Source organism: Micromys minutus (assembly GCF_963924665.1).
Source record: "Micromys minutus genome assembly, chromosome: 9".
Lineage (NCBI taxonomy): Eukaryota > Metazoa > Chordata > Mammalia > Rodentia > Muridae > Micromys > Micromys minutus.
The window spans coordinates 25,917,018-25,943,170 of record NC_137978.1 but is presented as its reverse complement, the minus strand read 5'-3'; the positions used below and the strand labels follow the sequence as shown (position 1 = coordinate 25,943,170).

At 42.7% G+C, this 26,153-nt stretch overlaps 1 protein-coding gene across 2 annotated transcripts in view; it reads right to left on the bottom strand.

Moving 5' to 3' along the window:
- Positions 1 to 1,417: 1,417 nt before the first annotated feature.
- USP24 (ubiquitin specific peptidase 24) overlaps positions 1,418 to 26,153 on the bottom strand; it is a 125,560-nt gene continuing 100,824 nt past the window's right edge. For both annotated transcript variants that reach the window (XM_080922047.1, XM_080922048.1), the window contains exons 56-68: positions 22,844 to 22,940; positions 20,629 to 20,745; positions 20,154 to 20,246; positions 18,499 to 18,601; positions 16,635 to 16,756; positions 15,458 to 15,571; positions 13,681 to 13,746; positions 11,915 to 11,981; positions 10,836 to 10,914; positions 7,633 to 7,708; positions 6,322 to 6,408; positions 5,909 to 6,019; positions 1,418 to 3,952 (exon numbers count right to left, since the gene is read on the bottom strand). In XM_080922047.1, the coding sequence (XP_080778173.1) occupies positions 3,890 to 3,952; positions 5,909 to 6,019; positions 6,322 to 6,408; positions 7,633 to 7,708; positions 10,836 to 10,914; positions 11,915 to 11,981; positions 13,681 to 13,746; positions 15,458 to 15,571; positions 16,635 to 16,756; positions 18,499 to 18,601; positions 20,154 to 20,246; positions 20,629 to 20,745; positions 22,844 to 22,940 (1,195 nt within the window). In that variant the 3' untranslated portion in view covers positions 1,418 to 3,889. The remainder of the gene's footprint in view (positions 3,953 to 5,908; positions 6,020 to 6,321; positions 6,409 to 7,632; positions 7,709 to 10,835; positions 10,915 to 11,914; positions 11,982 to 13,680; positions 13,747 to 15,457; positions 15,572 to 16,634; positions 16,757 to 18,498; positions 18,602 to 20,153; positions 20,247 to 20,628; positions 20,746 to 22,843; positions 22,941 to 26,153) is intronic.

The window sequence follows — 26,153 nt, the reverse complement described above, 5'->3', positions numbered from 1 at the left end:
TCAATCTGCAAGGCCACACCTGTATCTTCCAGATGTTCTCATCTGTTGCACCACAGGCTTTGGACCTGCTCAGGATAACTCAGTATGCACAGAACCATACAGGGCTTACCCCACTACCCTGTTCACTTTATGAAGGAAGAGACCAGAAAATCGATGTCACACAGCCTGTGATGTCAGAACATACATCCAGAGTGGCTGGCCCTGAAGCCATGCCTCTTGGCAGTACCAGGCTGGGCATCTTATTTTTGAAGCAAACAAAAAACTAGGACAGGCTATGCCTCAGTATCTTGTTCCTGGACCTATATGCTCCCTTAGCCCCAGGCCCGCAGATCATGTGGAGACTGGAGGAGTGACAGAGGACGACTGTATTAAGGCCACACAAGAACACCTCTATCCTCTTCTGCCTTTTTATAGTAAGCTTTCCCCACCCGCGTTGCTTTTGTAACTTGATATTTATGCAGGGTTTTGTAGAGTTTTTATTATGTAGTGACTTTTCAGAATAAAAGCAGCTGATGTGACTGCCTGAACCTGACTGAGGCTGCCTGCTTACCAGGTGCGACTATCTGCCAGATGGTGGGGTGCACGGGCCTGCAGTGGGTCCATTCTAAGACCTCCTGATGCCTCAGGGTACTGGTGCTTTGTCCTGGGGGCCCTGCTCTCTTCTGGCAGGGGCTCAACAGTGCTTATGGACCCATTTGCTCACGAGTCTGTGGTGTTTCTGCAAGCAGTCTATAGTTGCCCCTGATTTGAAATGAAGCATGCTCTTAGATCTCTTTCCAGTGTGCAATGTACAATGTTCCAGTCATGTAGTGTGGGCCCCTTAGTGTCACTGTTTTAAGTACCACCTACCTCTATACAGTCTACACAACAGATCTGCCAAGTCTCCAAATGATTTTCTGCACATGGTGTGAAAAGCATTGCAGCTGACAGATGCCAATGGCTCAAATGTCATGATAGTGGCTGGCACCAGAGAGAGTCACTGGCCTGTGCCTTCAGCTCTGTTAAGACCTCTGCCTGTCCCCTTCATGGCAGTGACCATCCACTGGTTGGTCAGATGCCAAATGTGGACAGCTGGCTCCTGCAGATGTAGTAAAGGGGATGGGACCCACGTGAATAATGCAGGCCACCACGAATGACTGACTAGTGCAAGACACTTAAGTTTCTGAAAGCTGAGGCTACAGGCCCTGAGCCTAAGACTGCTGGTCCTGCCCAAGCTGTACAGACAGAGATCCTAGATCAGAGAAGGCTGGGAAGACACATAGCCTCTAACTCCATGTGGTTCCACTGTCCACTGTCAGTGCAGTAAGTACACCAGAAAGGGACCTGGTGTCTATGGTGGTTCCCAGAGTCTCCACAGCCCCAGTTTAACATTCGGAGAAAAAAATGTCTGTGAGACTCCAATTCTACAGTTTCGAAAAATTTATTTTATACTCTTAGAAGCTAAGAACTCCACCACACATGAACCAAATTTAGAATCCAGAGTCTTTCCTAGTTTATCTATTTCCTTTCGAAATCTTATAAACAAGATTTTGTACACAAGAGGTAGCAGAGGAAAATTCCAGTCTGCTTGTTCCAAGCTCAGAAGATGCTGTACATGTCTTGGTGCTAGCAGGGAGGGCAGCAAGCCAGGTGAGTCTGGAGGCCCAGGCTCTGGGTCTTACAGCCATCAGCTGTTGGTGACCATGAGAGAGGCCACCTGGGGAGCTACAGGCAAGCTGCCTGTGGGAGGCTCATCTGTTTGTCCTAGGATGCCTTAGGGGCAGGATAGCAGTCCTGAGGTCAACCTGGACTAAAGGAGCTTCTTTGAGAATACACAGCATTGAGTCAATTGTGCAATTCCTGCTTGATTGCAGACCACTGTAAAAGATTATAAAAACATCTTCATCCAAAAATTGGCAGTAAAAATGACAATTCTTTCAAGGCAGGCCTGCCATAATTGTCACTTCGTGATACTATGTTTAAAAAAGTCCTCAGAAGGTTAGTGGACTGAAGCTGTTGGAAATCAAGTGGTTCTTGGTAACGTGGAAGGATGCTCGCTGCAGCAAGGAAAGAAAGTGGACCAAAGTGAACAGTGCCGGCGATCCTGATTCAGCTTTATGTGAGGACAGCAGGCGCAGGGGCAGAAGGAAGGCGTCGTTTCCATAGGAAATAAGGGACTGGCTAGAAGTGGCAATTTCACTCCTGAATTCGGGCTCCTGAGTGCAGTTGCTGGCAATGATATTCCTCTATGTATCATGGCCAGCGTTTCAATGCGGGTCCTACACAATCTTCCTGCAGGCATGGGTGTGAAGAGATGGTGAATTGGGAAGGGAAATAATGGTGTTCAAAATCAATTTCAGACCCTCACATTCAAAAACTAGAAGAACACCAGAATCAGACCAGATCTGCCACTTGCCTTTGTCTGTTTCCCTGAGGACACAGCTCTGTCTTACTTGCTGTTCCATTCATCTTCATGAGTGTGACCAAACCTGGTTCTGGCCTGTGGTAGGCCACAGAACCCACAGCTGAAGCTGGTTGCAAGAAACATCTACAGTGAGATGAAGGGTCCCTGAAGCATACAGCAGGGACTGCTGCCGGCCTGCCGAGTGTCCTCACAATGCAAAAGCAACCAAAAAGGCACTTAGGGGCTGGCTGTGCCTCTTTGACTTGGCAAATCTAGCTGACAGTGAGTGGCAGCCTGGCATTTCCAGAGGCTCCCCCAGTTCTGTGCATGGCAAGTGGAAAACTAAGGCGGAACTAAAGGCATAGCAAGGCTGACACTGAGCAACTGAAGATACAAAATGTACAGAACACAGGAAATGGCTCCTGAATCCCAGCCTGAAACAAATGGGAGATGCCACGTTGCAAATACAACTAAGTGGGTGGCATCTAACTATTTTCTAGTTACTTCAGAGAAAGTACATTTTAAATCTTCCCTTTTCAGTGTTAGTTACATCAAGGAGAAACAAAGTCTTGAATTCTTTCTCTGCAGTAAAATTCTGACAGATCTCACAAAGCAGCAGTTCCCAGCCTAGGTATTTAACTCAATATACAATCAATGCAAGGGCCACAGAAATTATGTTTAAGCAAAACAAATGATTGCAGATCACATGACTTAAGACTAGTTTATTCAATATGTCTCCAAGCATTAAAAGGATAGTTTTATGAAGTCAAACTCAATAAACTTATAAAGTGCTTTTAATCTTGTTGTTTTAAATTTTATTTTGGGAACAACCCATCAGTGTTTAGTGACTGATGTCAGAGAACACACCCTATTCTTTTAGAGAACATAGCTTTTTGTTTTGTCTTAAGTTTATTATTGCTCTTTTCAATCTTGAATCAGAAAATATCTCAAAGAGCTGAACACTGCTCCAGCTTCTGAGCCTGGAAGCATGCCGTCAAGGTCTGAGAGCAGCTGAGGGCTTTCCCCAGACACCAGAGGATCTGTGCAGAGGAGACATAGTGAATACAAAGGCCTGTGTAAACTGGGCTCATTCCTATTTTACAACAGAAAGAATTTTACCACATATCTTCACGTCATTCTAAGTTGGATATTCCCATTCAGTGTTACTGCAGATTAATCATTTTCCCTCTCATTTCTTCTCCCTGTGTTACAGAGAGACACAGCTTTATCCCTCGTCCCCACTCTCCTATGTCCATGGATCACATTTGCCACCAGATTTATTTCCTAAAATCATGTGTCAATGTACATGTAGATGCTGGGACAGCTGGTCCACATTCCAGAATTCTCCCAACAGCTCCCAGCCTTCTAGTGACCAGAGAAGTTTCTCCTCTGGAGCACTCGGTCCTCATCACACTCCTGGCTCCCATTCAAGGCTCTTTTAAGGCCTTCAACGATGAGATTCTGGTTTTCCAGAAGGTGCTGAGCATCCTATCTGGACACACTGCTCTAAGGATCAACATCATCAAGGTCACTTCTTAATTCACCAATCATCATGGGAGACTCCGAACCCTGTGGCAAAGAAAGGAAGTTAAGGATCCTACAATTAAAGTCAGACAGTCTCCCACACTGCCTTCTTACTCGAGTTCTGTAATTTAAATATATCACTGAGAAACTTAATTCTGCTTATCGAAAGGATGAAAATACAATGCTACCTATGACTCCTTCTGGCAACTCATAGTCATGCAGAACATTTGCATTTGTATGGTCACCAAAAGAACCTTGGACTGGCTGCAGCCTGTACTGTTTCTTTGCACCCACACATGCAGACTCTCATTAGGGCTGGGTGAGCAACTGGAACAAGCAGGGGCATGGGATAACGATGACACTGAATGCCAGTGACACTTTACCTCATGCTAGGTACTACCCATGATAGGCCATTCCTGAGTCTACCATTGGCTTCTGTAACCAGGTGGGCTATATTTGGTTTAGATGTTTAATAATTAATTTGAAGACCTAGCCTATGCCTTGGGACTACTCTCAGTTGAGGTAAGGATGAGGAGAAGAGACAGTCTCCTGTGAAAAGAACAAGCGTGTTTGATAAACTAAAAGCCAACAGTGAGGAGTGAGGTCTATGGGGTCAAGGTAGGCAGCATATATGGAGAATCCTGCAGTGGCAGTGACCACTGAAAAGTTTCAGAACGTGTCATGAAGTCAGCCATAGTACAAGCAGGGGATTCTCACAGAGAGTACAGAGCTTAGGATGAGAGAGTAAATGGGTGGGTGCTAAGTTAGAGGCCTGGGATTGGCCCAGCACACAGGGGTGCTACATATGGGGTATGGGATGTTGAGAGAGTGGCAGCTTTGTAGGGAAGTGAGGAGTTGGGCAAACTAAGACAAGCCGAGATAAAGCAAGTTCACCCTGGGGCTCTGGAGCTGTGCAGTGGTGGGTGGAATGAAAGCCGAAGGCTATCTGTAGGACGGAGGTGAGAGGAACAGTCAGGAGAGAGGGTTTGAGGAAGCCAGCAGTATTACCTGTTGTTGCTGGCAGCTGAGATAAGACCCGAGAAACACAGGCCACCTGCCATTCCAACTATGGGGTAACAAGAGGAGGGGATGAGGTAGACGACTGAGTCAAGAGCTGACTGACTGTCTTTTAAGATGGAGAACTGTGAGGAAGCATCTCTAGAAAGGTCAGCAGAACAGAGTTCAGGATGGGAGGTAAAGTTCTATCGAGTCGGGCAGAAAGTGGAGCTGGCAGTGGGGGAGCCCTGGTCTGAAAGGCCACTTTCCTGATGAATAAGGGTGGTGGTGAGGGAAGCTGCTGAAAACCAGCCTACATTATTTTACATGGCAATCCGGGGCACCAGCTATCTGTAAGGGAGACAAATGGCTGCCCATTGTGGCTGTAAACATGTGAAAAGCAAGCTTTCCGGGAAGCAGCATCTCCACCTGTAGCCTTCACTCACGGGTGGACGGGTGGCTGGCTGCCTCTATGCTCAGAGACTGCTGGGATGGAAGGCTGTGGCCAGGGGAGCCAAGGCCCACAGAACATGCATTTGATTCTCTTTTCTTTCCTACAATCATGAGTAACGAATCTTTTCCCCATCTTCCTTCCTTTTTTTTTTTTTTTTTTTTTTTTTGTGAAACTAATTTTGAAGAGTTTGGAGATCCCTAAAAAGTAGGTGTCCTTCAAGCTGCACAGAACTTTCAAATCCACATTTCTAGGCAGACTGGGGAAAAGCGACAGAGGTTTTCATCCGCTGAGCAGAAAGGAGGAAGAGACAGCAGTAAACGAGTGTACTGACACATCTGCATGCTGCCAGCAGACACCGTACAGTCTGGATCTGCTTCCCTGTGGCACTGTTGAGCTACGTAAGTGTGCCGCCCTGTGTTCTCAGCCCACAGCACCAGAGGGCTGAATTGGCCTATCTTCATACCAACTTTCTAGAGCAAGGCTTTTTGTTTCTTGACTTTTGAAAAGGAGCAAATCTTGCCCTTTCAGCCAAAGGCAGGCCACAGAGATACCTGCTGTAAGTGTCTCTCTCCGTTCTCATTGGCAGGACTGCTCTCTGACCCATTGCTGCTTCCTGATTGCTCTTTTTCATTCAACAAAGCCGTGGCGTATGCTAATGTGTCCTGCATAGATTCAAACACAAGAAGACAAGTTAGAAACTTTTGCTGAGCAGCAATTAGTCTTTAGTGACCTCTGGTGGCACCTCAGCACCAAAGCACCTGCAAAACCCCACTGACCAACCTGCAGAGAGGCTCTTTTCTCTGGTCTATCTAGCTGTCTGATGACACCAGCTTGATGTCTTCTATACAAAACCCAAAGGCTGCTTTTCCACCTCATTTCCTCCCCTCCCCTCTCTTCTTTGAGCTGTGGTTCCTAAGAAGCTGGCACAAGCGTTTTAAAGTACATCAGATCAGACCTGCCTCACCTGAGCTGAGATGGTTCGTTGAAAGGTTTTTCCAGTCGAGGTTTCATTAGAGACATTGCTCTGTGGAGTCCAATAATGCTCTGACATCTGGAACAAAGGCCAGACAGAGGTGACAAGTAAGCCCCCACAAGTACATAGTTCCTATTTCACACCAAAGTGTAGCAGCCGGAGGTGCAAGTCTACCTAGACTCCCACCACCTCAGTGATCATGGAACACTGCCAACTTCCCACAGGAAAATACTGCTTCTCAACGAGTCCCAGCCTACAACCTCTCATCTTCAAAGTTAAGACAAATGTTACTTGTGAATAACCATGATTCAAATATATTGAAGGGAGAATTGAAAAAAAGTCATTCTTAGGTTTTAAACTGCGCCAGTCCGGTCTGCGTGTTGTGATAAAGCCCTGCACTGCTCAAGTCTGGACATTAACATTTGTCCAGCCATGTGCTTACCCTCTATATCTGTCCCTGAGCTCTCTCCACTATTGACAATCTGAAATTCACAGCACCCAGCTCTCCACCTCCCCCCACTCTCATCACTTCATATCTCCACAAGTATTAGCACAGTACAAGATCCTTTTATTACAGACCCTTGGTATCATTATTATTGTTAATCTTGTACTGTGCATAATATTTAAACTAGACTTTCATAGGTGTGCGGCATATGTACGTTTGGTACTACCACTCAGCACAACCCTTCGGGCTGCAGAGATGGCTCAGCAGTTGTGAGAACCTGCTGCTCTTGCAAAAAACTTGAACTTGGATCGCAGCACCTCTAGGTCCAGAGGATGTGGCACCCTCTTCTGGTTTCCATGGTCACTCACGAGCATGTGTAAACTCACATGCATAAACATAAATAAAAATAAAATTGTAAGAAAAAAGAACACAGCCCTATGAGACGTGGTGTGACCATATTAAAACACAGCTTTAATACATGTATGCATGTATCAACTAAAGAAATGTTTGAGGAGCTGGAGAGAGGGCTCATTGGTTAAGAGCATGTTAATTCTACTTGCAGAGGACCAGGTTTGATTCCTAGCACATGTCAGGCAGCTTACAAGTGCCTGTAATTCCAGCTCCAGGGGATCTGATTCCTCTGTCCTCTATAGGCACTAACACTCACGTACACATACATACATAAACGCACAATCAATATTGATAATAATAACATCTAAAAAAATAAATATTTGGCATCTGAAAGTAGTTTGAGGTCATTCTACAAGTTAAGTTTAGGAAACAGATCCTTTTTCAGGTAAGATGCATTGTTTTGGATTCCTATGTTATAGAGCTAGGAAAGTTCAGAATTCTATTACCTTTTTTTGTAACCACTGTACAGCCCAACTCCAGTGGTGGGAATTCTCCTTGAAGTATTCTTTAGCAGCGGGACACCTGGAGATCAAGGAGATTATTATTAGTTAAATACTTTTCTGAAAATATTCTTGTTCAGCCACAGTGCTCCATTTTGAAACATGTAAGCTACTTAAAAAAAAAAAAAAAGATTTAGTTATTTTATGTGCACACACTGTTGCTATCTTCAGACACACCAGAAGAGGACATCAGATCTCATTACAGATGGTTGTGAGCCACCATGTGGTTGCTGGGAATTGAACTCAGGACCTCTAGAAGAGCAGTCAGTGCTCGAGCCATCTCTCCAGCCCAGTGTATGCTACTTTTACTAAACCTAAACTTCCCTTAATGTTTGGACAGGTAAGACCAACATCCACTTGAACTCCAAAATGCAGCAAAGGCACTATAATGCCTGGTCTCACTATCTCTAACGTATCAACAGTCCTGCTAACATCGGAAGCTGGAGAGCTAAAGACATCCAATATATTTAATAAATAATTTTTGATCTAATTCTGGAAGAATAACTTCTAAAGCATGCCTGAGAGCACCTCTCTTCTTTCCACTTCACTTTGCCTATTCATATCTGAAGACAGCGCTGAAGATGCTCTTGCTTCTGATGTGTAGAACACAGGACAGGACGCGGTTTAGCTGCTGCTAGGGAATCTGCCATTGGTCCTCGCACTACTCAGAAATGCCCATCTTGACATGCTGCCAGTATCAAGTCTAAACAAGGAACCCACAGTTGTGGTAGGGTGACACCTGTCTGTGGCCAGAGTACTGTCCTCTAGGAAAAACATTATTTCAAGCAAGCCCTAAGTCTCCATTTAGGAAGATCAAGCACAAAGGATTAAGCCCAACAGATTTCTCATTCTTAATCTGACACACGTCCAAGAATGGCAATTTCTATGCCTACAAACTGGGAGAAAAAGGTGGCTAAGTTCAGACACAGTATAGCCAGTATATAGTCACTGACTGTGTCTACACCACTGTAAGGTCCCAACATCAACTAAAGAACAACACACAAAACATGACACATAAATACAGTAACAGCCTTCAGAAAGAAGGAAGTTCTGCTACATTACAGCGTGAACAAACCTTGAAGATACTGCAGAAAGTCAAGCAAGCTAGTCATAAAGTACCCAGTGTGGTCAAATTCATGAGGCAGAAATTAGAGTGGTTGCCAGTGGCTTACGTGCCAGGAGCCAGCCCTGCCTGGAATGGCTTGAAGTGGGACACAGCACTGGGCGAAGAGGTAGCTTTAAAGACTGATGGTCTTCTAAAAAAAATCATAAAAACTTTCTTGCTTAATTCTATGGTTAAAAACCCCCTGGCTTGGGAGATTAATACCTGTTGCCTAGCAGGGTGGGATTAAATAAAGAATTTATTGTTATCACATTCTTCTCTGGCCAGGCAGCCAGAAGCCTCTCTGGCTAGGCTGGTTAACTCTTTGTGAACCAGAGAGGAAGGAAACTTTTACACAGGCTAATTTGCACAGAAATGTCTAAGTTCATACACACGTTACATTTTCATTCACATTCTCATTTATACACTAACACATTTACATTTTTGTTGGGCCCAACCACCTGTTTTATACACTACACAGTATTCATACATGCTTACATACACATATATACCTACTCACGTACAAACAGACATATACAATTGGATAGATGGATAGATGGATGGATTGGAGGGGGCAGAACTCCCCAAGCCAAATTATCCAATCAACTTTATTTCTTTTCTCTGGTCTTTCTATACCTTCTTAGACAAAAAGTTCTTTAAAAATTACCTCAGAGATAAAATGTTACATAAAATGGGAGTCACAGAAGGATATTGATGACAAGTTCAAAGCAGTGTTTCATACTGCAAGCTCACTATAAGTTCAAAGCAACAGTTTTTACATGGCCTTGCCTTATCATAGTGCACACCTGTGACTTTATTCTTGGAACCAAATGTTTTTTCTTAAACACTAAATTGTCCCAAGTCTATTTCTCTTTTTAGTGTGATTATAAAAGCTCATTGTATTTCTTATTATGCAGCCTTTACTTACTATTATGAGGTGTGGACATTCAATTCTTGGTTCTCATTTTGTTACATCTTTCTAGCAAAGCAACTAAGACCATCTCTTAAAACTTTCTTCCTTCTTCTATTTGAATCAAATCAGGAATTCTATAGAATCATTAATTTATCTAAACAGCATTAATTCATGAAAGTTCATCTTTATGATGATCTGCAGGAAATCTGATCAATAGGGTGGGCTAATGCCCAGGGACTATTATATTAATAATGACAGGAAAAGCATATCAGCTGCAGGAAGCAATCCTCAGATGAAGACCCTTTGGGACCTTGCCTCATAGAGCTCACCCATCACAGACCACATACAAAACAGTGGGCTACCTCCAGGAAGGCCACCTGTTAGCCTCAGCCTATCCTAAATGCCCCCTGACACTCAAGGAAGAAGGAAATGGGGACCCAGTATTTAGCAGGGTTCAGAGTTTTAGGTTTGGAAGAAGAAAGGCTCTAGAAATGAACAGTGATCAGTACAAATTTTCTTTAAAACTTTGTATTCTTTACTATTTATGAGCCATGGTACAGATGTGCAAGACAGAGAACTTGTAGGAATCAGTTCTCCCCTACACACACAGAAGAGGTAAACAGCTCTGCACACTAACAACGCTTCAGGTGACACACTCTGCATATTGTGTCACAATTAGAAACAGCATGCCACTCAAGCCATCTGAGAGTCGGCATTTCCACCCCAAACTGTGGTAAAGGTTAGATGAGGCAGCACAAAGCACCTGGTACTGTGTCTTGGCTCATAAGTACTTGTCAGGTGTAAGTGACAAGATTCTGTCTCTTGAGAGACTGCTTTTAAACTGGAGACTTCTGGCTCGAAGGAGCTGTTGATTAATGAAAGGGACTTCGGGAAAGTACACCAGCCATTGCTCCTGAGGTCTCCAAAGCCCCTTCTGCTATACTATGGCCTTTTCTGGGACATCTGTTACTTTTTAACATTTCCCCTTCAGTTGCTTTAGAAAAAGAATCTGAGCACATTCCTGTAGATTTCAAGCAAGCGTGCTCCCAATCAGCAGCTTCTCTCAGGTTTCTAAACAAGGCAGTTCCCGCCCACAGTCAACCCACTTCCTCCACATTCTTAGTTTGTACTTACTTTTGAGCAAGAGTGACAAGAAATTTGACACACTGGTAGCAACGACTGCTGTCCACATGGTTACTGTGGTGCATCAGTGCTGGAAGAAGAGAAGACACTTTAATAAGGCCCTGGATGGCTTCAGGTAAGAGTGACTGCTCTTGCTCTGGAAGTAAGTTAGATAAGTGGATAGGGAACAATGACTTGACTTGGTAGAAGCATCCAGGTTCTAGAGTTTTACGATGTTTAAAACCAGGCGTTAAGTAGCAGCTTGACTTCTTAGACTGAAAGAACTACAAACCTCCCACACACTGCTACCCAGACAAGAGCAGCAGTTACAACTATTCATCATTTGATAATGGAAACTTGTATTAGTTTTTTTTTTAATGCTTCCCATTTTCTATTTCAGTGATTTAAGAATAAATAACACTGTTACATGCTATGTGCTTTAGACTGCAGATGACCTACTATGGCCGAGAGCCATGATTAGGGTACACTGCTCCAAACTGGGGCTTAGAAACCTGGAGCTTGTAGCTCCATTCTGTGATCAAAGTAGTTTTTAGGTTCCTCTTAATGTTGCCTACCTTGTGCTGCTTAAGGACTGGGGTATATCCTGAGAACTGTTTGGCAGGTGAGGTCATTGTTGTAAAAGATTAGGAGAAACTTATACAAAGGACAGCTATACCACTAGTGACATACTCTTATGTGACATACTCTTATCACACTTCTACAAAAAAAAGCCCAGACACAGAGCATGGTAGACACTGGACACGTGGATCAAAAGACAACCACAGTTCATATATCTGATAGTACTGTGAGTCCAAGGTAAGGAGAAACAGATTTGTTATCAGAAAGACTCCTTTAGCTTGTAGCATTCCCAAACCTTCCCTGAACTGGGGAAGACCCCCAGTCTGCATTATCTGAGTAGAAAGACAGTCTCCCGGTCAGGATGAGGAGCCCCAGTGTCAAGAACAAGACTCCTAATGGAGCAGTCAGCCACTGATGCAAGTCAGGGAGAGCAGAGGGGGCACACCCACCGGACAGAGCTCACTCACACACACTTACAGTGCAGACACTCGTTCCTAAGCTGGCATACTTGCCTAGTAATCCATTTTCTGTCTCAAATACGAATTTGATTCGCTCTACTTGTATGGGATCTTCAATGACCTGGAGAGGAAGGAGACAGAGTGAGCAAGTGGCAGCACAGCTGTGTTCCCTCACAGTTGGACTCCAGAGGGGTTTCTACGGCAACGCTCAATAGTGAGGGATGCTGTGCCACAGGCATGTGTCTCAAACGCAGCTCTAATTCAAACCCAAATTATTAAGGATCTAATCATCTCCTGTATGTATGTTTCTAACAACCATTACCATAGTTCTCTGGGGGCTGTGAGGACAAATGTTTTGTAGTCATAAGGACACGAGTTCATTTTTAGTTTATTTAGCAAAAAATGTGCTTAAGTGTTGGACAGGCTCTTCTTGCATGTCTAGTTATTGGCACTGAGTGCTACACATTGCAGCCCAGTTCAATGATATATAACTATTGTTTCTCAAAGTTTATACAGAGGACTGGAGTCAAAAAGAAGAAAAAGATCAGAAAGCCAGGTTTGCGTAGATGGCATCCATCATGTACTTTCCATGATGTATATTACACACACACACACACACACACACACACACACACACACACACACACACACACTATGAGCCAGGTCAATTATTACTAGGTTTCTCAGAGGCTCTTGACTAGTCTCTCTCATTAGCTCACTTCAAATCAATTTCTCTCAGTTCTTTTCCAACCGATCTGCCCATTGCTGGCTGTCTACCCACTGCCTCTTTTTCTTGCCAGGCTCCTGAATTCCTGTTCTCCCAATCGCCAACCTTGCTTGCTTTAGTTGTTCCTTCAAAACAAATGCCAAGATGGGTACCAGGGGGGGGGGGGGCTCCACCCAATCAGAGGAGAAGGAGAGGGGTACAGGGAAGAACTTTGGGGGGGGGGACAGTGAGTGGGATGTAAAGTAAAAAACACAAATAAAAAGTGTAAGAAAGATTAAAACAAAAACCCAAAACCAAACCAAAAAACAAAAAAAAAAACAAAAAACAAAAAAACAATTGCAAAAGACTCTTGCTATGCAATTGATTCTTTTCACGTTCCTGCTTACACCAGTGCCTGCCAGCACCGATGGCAGAGGCTAGGAGACAAAGGAGATGAGCAAAGATTCAGGAAATAAGGAGTTAAGAGGAACTGGAAGCTACACACACATCCACAAGGAAGCACATGGCTGCTTATCTTGACTGTTTACCAGAGATGAAACTAATACAGCTAGATCACTTCACAGTGAGATTTATCTGTTGAATGTATCCTGTGCCCTACAGGAAGAAGTTGGTGTGTCCTGGAGACCGTCAGCAAAAGCCTTCTGTAACCTGCCTTTGTCAGTACCTCACCCACGCTCTACTGCACAGTTCTATTCTTTAGTCACAGCAGTGAAATCCTCAGAGGTCCCTTGTCATAATGGAAAGGGTATGACCAACAATATCACACATGCAAACCCAACAACTGACTCCTGAGTATTGTCCCTAGTGGGGACATACAGCTGAGGCCCAGACAAAGGCTGTCCTCCATTAGTCCTCTGATCTCTGCAGTATAATTGCTCTGCCTGGCTTCCTCAAGCTCCTGAAGGCCCTAAGGAGGCAGACGTTCATTGCGGACCCTTTCTCAGTCAACAGTACAAGCACCATGACTGTTATGAAGAAGAGTTAGTAAGTGCAGGCAAACGGAACAAAACCCACCAAGGAACTAGTGGTTTAAAAACACATGCTAAGTAGTAAACACGTAAATGCAGTGAGTCAGGAGACGTGTGTCACTTACCAGTATCTCATGCAGTAGCTGGAATGTGTTCTTTAACTCATGGGGAGGAGCAGTTTCTAGCTGGTTCTGAAAACATTTTGTGAAAGAAAAAGAACTGTGGTAACTTCAGTAGAGCACTCTTCTGGAACCCAGCTCCAGTGCTGCCACCATTTGCCTATCAGTAAGCCAACTCTCCCCTTGGGGGCTCAATTTCCCCAGATTCTTATCTGGGAGCAAATAAGCCTTGAAGGCAGTCTTAGCCCAGCATCCCAGGACACTCTGCTATGTTACTGACAAAAGTGAGCAAGAAAGGGAAAGGGAGAATCCTAAGTCACCAACAACCCTAAATTATACACCTACATCTACATTCTACTTTGATCTCTAAAGATGCTGGTATCGAAGAAAATGCAAATTAAAAACTCTGAGGAAAGCTTTGTGTGAAGTATATTAAAAAGGCAGTATACAAAACAGAAACATCCGCTAAGAAAATAAGGTTTAAGGAAACCCTTTTAAACATCTGAAATTTTATTTTTACTTGTGTGTATGCATTCACATGTGTGTGCAGGTATCCAGAGGCTCTGAGGAGACATTGAAAGTTCACTGAGCTGGAGTACAGGCCATTACAAACTATCTGATGTGGGTGCTGGGGACCAATGTCCAGTCCTAGCACTTCTGAGGTGGCAGGGATGTGCCGAGTGCTGCATGGATTCTCAAGCTTTGACGTCAAGTCTCACAGTCAGGGTAGTGAGTAAGCAGAGGGGAACTTCATCTCTGATGATGACAGACACCCTGCTAAGAGCTACAGGGCTACCTCACTGAGTACCTATTCCTGTTAACACTAGTGCACCAATTACAAACACAGGAGTGTGAAATTTTACCACACAAAAGAACTTCTGTGGGTAGACACTAGTGCATACAGTGTGAATTCCATATCAAGAACCTGGAAGGAAACTGTCTATGTGACAAGCTTGTTCCTTAGGGCAGAGTGGAAAGTGAACTATGGATGACTAGCAGTCCTTGTCAAAGTAGACTTTGGCCATATTTGTGTACTTATATTTTTTCATCAAGAGAATCAAAACCACATAATTATGTAAAGATTTAAAAGCTAGTAAAAGGACACGTGCACTCAAAACACAGCTAAGTGCATGACCCTCCTTACTCTGCTCCAGTTTCATGTACTGGAAACCATATCTATCCCACAGGACTACTGGAAAAGTAAGCTATCTGCCATAGCTTCTCTCTTTAGTAGATAGAGAGGTGAGGTAGTAATGTTTATTGATTAGTGCTTTATAATTAATTTATCACTGTTCTAGAATACATAAAACCCCACTTTTGATTTTTAAGACACTGCAAGTAAAAAAAAAATTACAGCTAGTACACAATTTCACAATAACAGCCATCTCAGCATTAATATCATTAAAATATTATTTTTAACTAGTTAAAATGGAACCATTGACAAATGCTCACCACTAGGAAAGGGCCAAGAGAATTATGGAACATGAAGAAATGAAATTACAACACCAAGTGAACAAAGAAAGAATTATACAATCAATAAACTCTCAGTTACAGTAAAATACAAAGACAGAAAATAAAAGGACATAACAGGATAAACTAAAAGAATGCTCCTGGTGGTCATCATTAGATAGTGGAGCTAGGAATTCTTAATTCTTTAAAAATAAACACAATACTATTTTTATAATTATGAAAAATGTTATCCATACTGCCTGGGAGCAAGAGAGTGACTCCCAGGGACTCCCAGAATGCCACCAGCTACTGCTAGGCCCGACCGAAGCTGTACCTTAATGAAATGCAGCATCGTGAAGGAGAAGTGCTCATTGCAGAAACAGCAGTACACCACCATCTCCATGAGTGCCAGGAGGGAGCCAGTCAGCTCTCGCAGAGCGAACATGACCTGGTGGGAGGACAAAGGAGTGGGCTCAGCAGTCAGCACTCTGCTCCTGCTTTCGCTGCACTTTCAGAGCTTAGGACCCAACACACTGTCCTGGCACTGGGTGTTTGAGGCCTGAGGATGGGTTTCAGGGTATGCGACTCTACCTGTCATTTTATACAGAGCTGTACAAACTTTATTCTCTAGAGTCATCTTCACCAGTTTTCAATGAAAACATTCTCATGAGAGGTTAATGGCTAATGACAGGAAATAAAGTTAAACTTAAAAAAATATGTTGCTCACAAACTCATCTCCATATAACATCAGATGCTGGAAGAATTCAAAAGGAAGGTAGCTCTGGGTGGAATGAGCTGGCTGAAGATGAGGCACAGTGTATGCCCTGCACAGGTGTGAGAACAGCCCACAGCCACAGTTCTTTTTAAATTAAAAAAATATTGTTTATCTTATTTATTTACATTTCAAATGTTATTCCCCCGTCGTTTCCTCTCCACAAACTCCCTATCCTCCCACCCGCTCCCACCTCACCACCCGGGCATCCCCTACGCTGGGGCATCTCCTCCCAACCACACATCCCCTCCCAATACAACCACAGTCCTAAGGTTCACACACACATGCTTCTAGGCTGCAAGGTTTTAGAACTAGGGAGAAACAGACCAGGGACAAAATCTTTTGATAATGAAATATTTACATGTGAACTGTCACTCACCTCTGGGGCTTTAGGGGGTAGGCTCTTGGTTGAAAAAGATGAATAATGCCCACTTAACAAATTTATCCATCCATCATCCATCTGTCCATGCATGCATGCATGCATACATACATACACACATACACACACACATACATACATACATACATACATACATACATACATACATACAGTGCTGGACATGGAACATGATGGGCAAGTGTTCTAACATTCAGTAGGCCTCATATAGGAAATAAGCATTTCTTCTCCTAACAATATTTCCTTTCACCAGAGAAACTTGAAAAATATACTAACAAAAGGATTTCACTCAAATGGGAGAAAATAACATAAGAAAATGGCTTCAGCACAGCAATTACATACCTCTAACAGATAAGGTTTCCCTTCAGACAAGAACAGTAAGGCTTCTACTTCCTCATGGAGGGGCAGCAGAGGGCTTGAGGGAGCAACACTAATAGGTGGTCGCTGTTTAAATATTCCAGGAGCTTGAAGAGACCCAAGAAACAAAACACAAAATATAGTCTGTCTTACTTGGAAATGTTCCACGAAACATATCCACCAAAGAGCAAAAGTCTCAGGCCTGCACACACTATTGCTCTGTTCTTACAACTCAGTCCTTCAGACTAACTGAACCATGAGCTATGCAGACGAAATCCGACTATCTTCAAAGTTCATGTCAGCAACAGCTATGAAGTAGCCAAAGCTGCTACCAAAGAGACACTGAACAAGTCACTATTATCTAAACAATTGTTTGCAAATGACCACCCATGCTAAGGCAGACTCAGCCCACACAGCAAGGCTGAGTCTAGAGAAATCAGGACACACACTTGTCTTTTTCTGTTGTAAAACTGTTTGAACTCAAACAACGAGACAGCTTTTTATTTTTGAGATGAACGACTCAGATGTAGAGAGCAAGCTATATTCATGGCCGTGTACCAGTCTGTTCTCTGTCAACTTGACACTAACCAAGGGCCACCTGAAAGAAGGAACCTCAAGTAAATAATTGTCCAGATCAGATTAGCCTGCTGGGTGTTTTCTTAATTGCTAACTTATGCAGTAGGGCCCATCCCACCGGGGCAATCCCATCCCTAGGCAGGTGGACCTGGGGTGTATAAGAAAGATGGCTAAGCAAGCTAAAGGAAACAACCAGTAAGCAGTATTCTCTGTTGGTTTGTTTCAAGCTTTTGCCTTGAGTTTCAGCCTTGGGTTTCCCTGATGATGGATTACAACATGTAAGCCAAATAAACTCCCCCCTCCCTATAAGGTGGTGTTTATCACAGCAACAGAAAGCAAACTAGAACTCTATTCATGTGCCCCTTAATGTCCCTTGTATCCTTCAGCTGGAATGATGCACTTTGGAATCTTTATTTCCCGCCTTTAGATTTTACTATACATGTTGCCACCACACTTGGAAGGTCTGTCACCTCAACCTGTGAACCCGTGTCTTTATGTTTTTTCATCTACAGAAGGGGACAGCTTCTCTCAAGTTTGCTGTGGGAATGGGCACAGTAAATACAAGCACCATGAGAAATCAGAGCACACAGAAATCACTCAGAGTTGTCTGCTTTGTAGTACTATTGTGTGACTGTCAGGACAAACCCTAGGGACTGCACACACACAGTACACATGTATGGTTAGGATACTGGATAATTGTGTAGCACAAGAGTGTATCTGTAACTGTGCCATTGGTAGGTGATAATGGGAAAAATTTCCAATTCTAATATATTAAAAATATTTCACTAATTTACATAAATTACCTTTGCTTTCACAAAGCACTTTGGTATTTTATCTAATTAATCTTTGCTATACCTAGAAATTATTTTTAAACTATTTTCATTTTGTATGAAGGATAAGAAAGGTGAGGTGGCTTGACCAAGTTCACACAGCTAAGAGACAACAGCTCATACCTTGGCTATTTTCCTACTACATAAGTTGCTACACTAAGGTGATGAATGAACTCTGAATTAGTCTTTAATCCTAGAGTTCTTTAAAAACAATCTTTTTTTCTCTCTGCTCCAAACCAACAATTGACCTATCTTCTGTTGTTATTAATAAACTAGGTTAAATAAGGTTTAGCATTAATTAAAAAAAAAAAAAAAAAGGCCCAAAAACTTTAAGCACTCCCCAAATATCAATGGTCACTTGAGAAACAAATACTATTCATTCAGTTCCTAAGATGAAAGCCTCTTTTCATGCCTCTGATGTGGGAAGGTAAGGTCAAACTTACCAACATTTCTCTGTGAAGAGACATCTGTATGCAAGACTAGCAAGGCAACAGTGTTATGGAGATTCCCAAATTCCCGTGCTTGTGCTGAGCTCCATCGGCGTATCTGTCAGAGAAAAGTTAAACATGCTTCTGTTCTGAGTGGGAAAGGGTGCACTAGCTGTCCATTTACTAAACCACAGCATCTCTTGATGCCCACAGTGGAAGAGGTCAACATATAAGGTCATTGGTTTAAAGGCATCTTCACAGGATTTGCTCCCCAGAAAGAAAACATTAACTCAGATTCTAAAACCAAGTATATAGTACAGGTTGGGTAATTTTCTAGAGCCTCGGTGTAATGGAAAACCATGAAGCTGGAGGATAGGAAGCCTGGTCCTGTGGTGTCTCCAGTGTGTTGTATAAATAGGCACATACTCCCTAAAATGCTTCATGTAATGGCAGAGATAATCTACCTGCTCTGCCATTTTGTGGTTTTTGAGGACCAAGTGAAATATTAAGACTGACAACATTTTAAAAGTAGTGTGGGGGCTGGCTCAGTGGTTAAGAGCACTGACTGCTCTTCCAGAGGTCCTGAGTTCAATTCCCAGCAACCACATGGTGGCTCACAACCATCTGTGATGGGATCTAATGCCCTCTTCTGCTGTGTCTGAGACAGCTACAGCGTACTCGTATACATGAAATAAATAATTCTTTTTTAAAAAAAGTAGTGTATTCCACAAATGCAGGTAAGATTGACTGCTTATGTGGTACAAACACAGTGAGTTCAAATCAGTCCTCAGTCTGTGTGAAGAGTAAGAAACAAACAGAGGTACTACAAATCCCAGCATGGTCACCGTACAGTATTGTGGCGGCACTGAGCTTACTACTTAAGAGTCACTGCAGCAAGATGATGTGACAGTGGCTGAGAGGAGCTTAGGAGTGTCAGTGCAAGTCTGTCCTCAACAAAGGACAACTCTGCCCATGCTCAGCACAGCACAGCACAGCACTTCAATCAGTTTCACCAACACCCATGTGCTTTGTCAACTTGCATAAGTTACTTAGCACAGCTGTGCTTAAGCTTAAATTCTCCCTAGAGAATGGAGTAACACTGCTGTGTGTGTCCAAACTGTACCACCACAGAGCGACCAGATGGACCTGCTACAAAAGAAGCACTCTATTTACCATTATTGGATTCTAACATTTTGGGCATTTAAAAAATCTATCAAAAGAAATATATAGATGAGGAAAAATAGAGCTATATAAGGATTTCTATCAGGACAGACCATGTACGAACACAACATCCAAACAGACACCCAAACACACACACACACACACCCAAACACACACACACACACACACTCCTCAATGCTCTGGGAATGAATGTGTTCCTATTATTTGACTGAGAACATCTAGCTGCAGTATAGTTCAGTTTTTAATAGTTCAGCTTCACAGAGTCCAACCACCCTTAAAAAAAAAAAAAAATCACAGCTCCAGGGAAGAAAGAAGAGGACTCCAAGGCCACTTATTCCTTGTCCTACTGAAGTTCCTCTTCCACTGATCTCCAAAGACTTTTAAGACCTACATAGTATTAATATCCAGAACTAAACGAAGTAAAACATTTATCATCCACAAAATGAAAGCCAAAAGCGTCTCACTGGGAACAGGAAAGCAGTCCTTACCTGACTGTTCTGTCGACTGACCCCAAGGAGGAAGCTGATCATGTGTCGCAGTGCTGAGTGACGCAGGAGGAGATCTCCAGCCCTAATACCTTGCTGTTACAAGGCAGTAGAAGGACAAATTATACTCCCAGCCAGATAAAATGCTGTTTTAAAACTACAGTCAGATGAGAAGTTTTAAGAAACCACCAAGTGCTGTAACTTATGTGTAGTGAGTACTTGTTGATGTCTAATTAAAGACTTCTGAACCTTCCACCCCACGGCAAACCACTGCCGATGCCTTTCACCGTTGTCAGTAAGTACACCTTCTTGTACCAGGATTCTTACAGGTAAAATTATCCATTAATTTAGATTTAGTTAGGAACACCAATGAAACCAGAGAACTACACAGAATGGAATCTAACATTTTTCCATGTATGAAATGTTTTAGATTAGAAATCTGCTGTATTAGGAAAATGTATTAGAAAATAGCATTTACCTTTTGTACAAAAGTGTTGAACAGAGAAAAGTACTGAGCACAGTTTTTACAATTTTCTGGGACATCTTTATCCAAAAGAGCAAGCAGGACTTCCAATAACTGATGAAGGCTTTTTAACTGGTGAGAAGAAAAAGGAGATTACATAAAGAAAAGACAGACAGACACTATCACAGGGTTAATTTGAAATAAACCACCCTAAGAACAAAGGGAAATTGATACAATCCAGTCTCAGATTTAGATGGATTTATGCTTTGGAGAGCAAAACAGAGCTATCCTTTTACCTTCAGGAGAGTGTCAGTGCTGCAGAGGACTAAGAGAAGCTACTGTTACTTCCTAGGTACCGGAGTCCAGGCCATGACCCTACTGGCCCAGCTGTCCTATGTTCTCCAGAGCCAACCTCTGTCTTACAGAGAGGCAGGCGACCAAGGGGAGATGGAGTCTCAGTCCCTCCCTCCACTAGGCCGTTTCTTCACAGTCACAGATGCAGAGAATAGAACACAGACACAGGCAGAAGGGCCAGAAACCAAGCCGATGGAGCAAATGAGAGCAGCAGCCTGACAGATGACACGGCAATACCAACTCAACTAGGAACTTACTTGAAAGCCCGCTGACGCCTCATGGGAAGCTTTGAAAAACATTTTATTTGTTTAGAAACCATTTTGGTATGACAGCGCTTCTGCTTTCCCTCCCACCCAGCTGTTTGGACAAGTCCCTAGAAACTCATTTGTTATCCAAGCATTGAGACCAGATTCACTACTCTTATTAGTTCATTCCTTTGAAGATGGTATTCAAAAGAATTCTGGAATACCCCATCCACCTGTCACACCCGTTATAAATAATACAAGTTAGCACTTACATAGCACGTCATTTTCAAAGGACAGTTATAGTGGGTGCCAAGAGGTATAATTTCCATTGTGGGGAAAACAAACACAAAAATACATCAGCTGGATATTAAATAAAATTGACTTCAGGAAGTGGTTTTCATGCTTACAACCTCACTCCTTTCTCTTTCACTACCTGCTCTTCTGTCTTTAAAAGATTGGTGATGTCCTGTATCCTGAACCTATCTACAGAAGACTGAACTAAACCTGCCTTTTCTCTTTGTGGAAAGAAGGAGAGTCTAGGGTAAACACTCTTGAGACACCTTAGACACTCCCAGAGGAGTATCTCGGAGCAATGGTATTCAAGCTCTAAGCAGCTCCCAGGGATGAAAAACTATTGCTTTACAGTGCACATGCACCAAATGACCCTGGAACTGAGAGGAGAACTTTCAGGACCTCTCTAAGAGCACATGTGACTTGCTGTTCCTTGCTTCCTGTTCTTCTGGTGGAGCAACACTGAACTTGTCTGGTCTAATAGCGCTCACTGGAACAGGTAGTAAGTACCAGTAAGCGCTTGGTTGCCCAGATACTAACTAGACCTGGAACATCCTCCTTCAAGGTTGCATAACAAAGTCAGCGGCTGAATTTGAAGCAGTCATTCCTATAATTATTGATGCATAAAATGCCTGGAATCATGTTTATAATGAGCCAATTTATCCTGAAACTATTGTTTTTCAAAGTTTTCCATGAAGTATCAGCTGTTTGAAACAGCAAACTTGGGAGTAATTGCTGTACTTGAGAAGATTTAGTAACAGACTGAACAACCAGAATGTACACAAGGCTTAAACCCTTTGGGAATATACACCACGGTTTGTTTTATGTTTATGTTGAATTAGGATTCTGAAAGTATCAGTGTAGAGAACAGAGTTAGGAAGAAGAAACAAAGCTCAGGGAAGGATGAAGAATGAAGGAGCTACCCTGCCTGGGATGAATGGCTCTGGTTTGCTGCCAAAAGCAGTCAGATCAGAAAAACAGCTTTTGAGAAAACAGAAAGAGCCAAGGGTGACTCAAAAGGCCTAAATGCCGGTTAGTCTCAGTTCATAGGGTCTAACACAAGTTCTTGAGAGAAGACTGGTCAGGGATCTAGAAGAAAAATCTTAAAGCAAACAAAAGCAGACCTGAACTCTTTCAGTCTATCCTGGTATCTGGAACATAAAGAGGGATGGGCAAGAATGCCTTCTATCCTGGTGTGTGTCAGAAAGTCTCTCTGTGTGTTTATGTTTGCCATGTGGCAAAAATACTAGCCCAGATACCAGTTCTAGGTCATCTTTCTTACGTACATCTGAGAACATCTGATAAAAACAGGATACATCAAGTTTACAAGTGAGACTGACCTTATCCTGATAAAACAAGGCACTGTCTAAGGTCTTCTCCAGAATGGTGGCCACAGCAACTCGGACTTCTCTCACACTGCACTCCAACAAGAAAACCCTACAACAAAGAGAAACATGATATAAAAAGGACACAAGCATGTAGCACTGACCTGCTCTACACACCTCCAACTCACAGCCGTGAGTGAAATGACTCAGAGGCACTAGTTCAAGTATCCCGAGAGCTTCTAGGCTCATAGGTACCTGGGGGCTTCCCCAGGTCACTCCATATGCTGAGACAGGAAGTTCACCAAGATTCTAAGTGGTAACTCAAATGCTCTAAGGACAAGAGGCATGCACATAACATCTGCAATGTGACTTAGCCAGATGCATGAGCTCTTGAGGAATACTGTTTATTTCCTAGTGCAACACTAAAGAATTAAAGTAGACCAGAATGGGGCGGGGGTGGGTGGGAGGTCAGGCAAGAGGCTAATCTCCAGAATAAAAAGCAAGACAAAGAAGGGGAGACTTGGGGATGCCAGTACTGAAGGTTAGCATCCATAAGAGACACACATGGACGCTCATGTGTGGACTCTGTAGCACCTGGGTCTCTACAAGCATTGTGCAAGATGACATTTCTAAAGTGTTGGGGGGGGGGGAGTCTGAGCGGGGTGTAAGAAGATATAAAGGAATTCTTAATTTTGCTTGGTTTGAAAATGATATGGTGTTTATGATGGAAAAAGCCAAACTCCTTTATGTGATAGAGACATATGCTGAAAAATGCTAGTGAATTCTGTGTCTGAAATTGGCTTTAGATCAGAAGTAGAAGCGAACTCAAGTCACTGGGAAAAGTTGGTCAGTAAGAGAAGATTTTGTAGGATACTGCTCTATGTCTGTAAGTGTCTTATAGGAGAAGTTCCTAAAGGGTGTAAAGAATCCTTTGTGCTAGTGGTCTACACTTTAAGTCAACTTGAGAACATTCACTATTAAAAACCTCAGAAAACCTACATCAAACACCTGAATAAAGAGAGCAGTGTAGGGTGTTGATAAAGAGAGCAGTATAGGGTGTTGATAAAGAGAGCAGTATAGGGTGTTGCTGTGAAAGAGGCCACTGTCATCTTCATGTTTCAGTTAGAGAGTATTTGTACAGGCTGACTACCTACCCTCACTCCAAAATGTAGTAAAATCTGAGATCTTTGGGTGACAAAACAATGCCACTCTTGGAAAATTCTATGCCATGATACTGTTTAGCATGCAAAAGATGAGCAATGTTGTATAGAATTATCTCCAGATTATGTATATACTTAGATAATAAAGTAAAAGTGTATAAATGTTTGCATTTGCATTTGATACTGAAACACATCTCTAAAAATGCAAATATCCCTCAATTCAAAGAATTTCCTATATAGTCTGGTCCCAAGCATTTAAGAGAAGCCATACTCACCCATGTTCTCACTCTGACTCTGTGTGTGCTAGTGAAGACACATTTACATTAGAGCAATGATAAACTATCTTTAAGGCTCTACGGGATAGATATAGCTCAGTAAAGTGCTTGCCCTGAAACCATAAATTCAATCCTCAGAATCCATGTATAACAACAACAACAACAACAACAACAACAACAACAACAACAACAACAATAAAGAAATGGCAATGCACAGGCCTAGGAATACAAGGTGAAGACAGATGAATCTGCATATCCATGAGATGCTGTCATTAAAAAAAAAAAAAGGTGAGTGCTTTATTCCTGAACATGTCCTCTGACCTTCATACGCAAGGGCAGCCAGCTACACACACACACACACACACACACACACACACACACACACACACGCACGCACATATGATGTATATGTAAAAAAGGTGAGAAAGAGAGAGAGAGAACGCATGAGTGAGCAAGCCAGCAAGCTAGAGATAGACAGCCTGGAGGTTCAAGAGAAAACTAGACAAAAAATATTTTTCTTAGATATTAAAAACAACTTTACTTATTTTTATGTGTATAAATGTTTTCCCTTCACAAAAGTACACCACACACATGTCTAATGCCTTAAAAGGCCAGGGGGGCACTGGATTCCTTGGAACTGGAGTTACAATGGTTATGGCTGTCATGTGGGTGCTGGAAACAGCACAGGCTCTCTGCAAGAGCCACAGTGCTCTTAACCGCTGAGCTATTTCTCTGTTATTTTCTTACAGCACATTCTCTACAATTAAAAGTAATAAGATCTTATAAAAAAGATCAGGTAATCCAGAGGGCTGCTTCACAGCAGGAATACTAAGAACTACTACTAAAGGAAGATAATTTCTCAAGAGACAGTCAGAATCAAGCCTGTCTTCATATAAGGTGATGAATGAAATATTTTCTATGTATTTTCCAAATGTATAATCATTCTTTGAAGTGGTGATTGGGAGACCTATGGGAAATATTTTCCAAATGAATTAGAGAATTTGGTAGAAGGTTATCTATCATTATTGCAAATACTAAAGGGGCAGGCACGAATCTCCAAGAAATGTTCTTAGTTCTCTTCATGAGCTGAATGCACACGCATGATGTACGTGTGAACGAATATTTGAGTGTGGGTTATCTGGCAGGTACTCTGTATGGCAGGGAACCAGCAGACTTGATTCTATTCTTAAGAAGCAGAAGCTCAGCAGGAGAGACAGGCAAAACCTTAAGGAGCACATAGAGCAATAGGGCAGACCTTCATCAGTCTGTGTACATGTGATCTAAGCTGACGTCTGAAGGAACAGAAGAAATTACTATATATGAGTAGAGAGAACCATGTTCCAGACAGGAGGATTAGGTGTAAGGGGCTTGCCAGGCTGCCTAAGTGGTGACTGACTGCAAGGAGTAGGTGCCCACTGCAAGCCTGGAGAGTCAAGTGAATCAAGTAAAGCCCATGAGTTAGTTTTACTGTGGTGTGAGGGGACCCACTCAAGACCTCCAGGGAAGAAGTTATGTGACACAGCTGTTTCAAAAACCACAGAATTTTATAGGAGAAAGAAATGGAGATAGCAAGTAGGCAAATGAGTGTTTGGAGACAAAGAGGTAAAGGAAATGTATGTGAGATTAAGAACTCTGCTAGGGTTCCTATGTAGCCTAGTCCTGCATGTGTGAGGCCCTTGGTTTTATCCCAGTAACATAAAAAATAAAATAAAAATCCAACCAAATTTCTAACAGCACCAGACTGTGCTCCCGCAGTAGGAAGGGGCCTGCATGTCTGAATTTTCTGTTGTGTGTCTGTTTTAACACAAGAAATACCAGAACACATTTGCATGCTGACAAAATGACCCAATAGAAAAGTCTATAAGGTAAAGATGGAGTGAGGGTTAATGA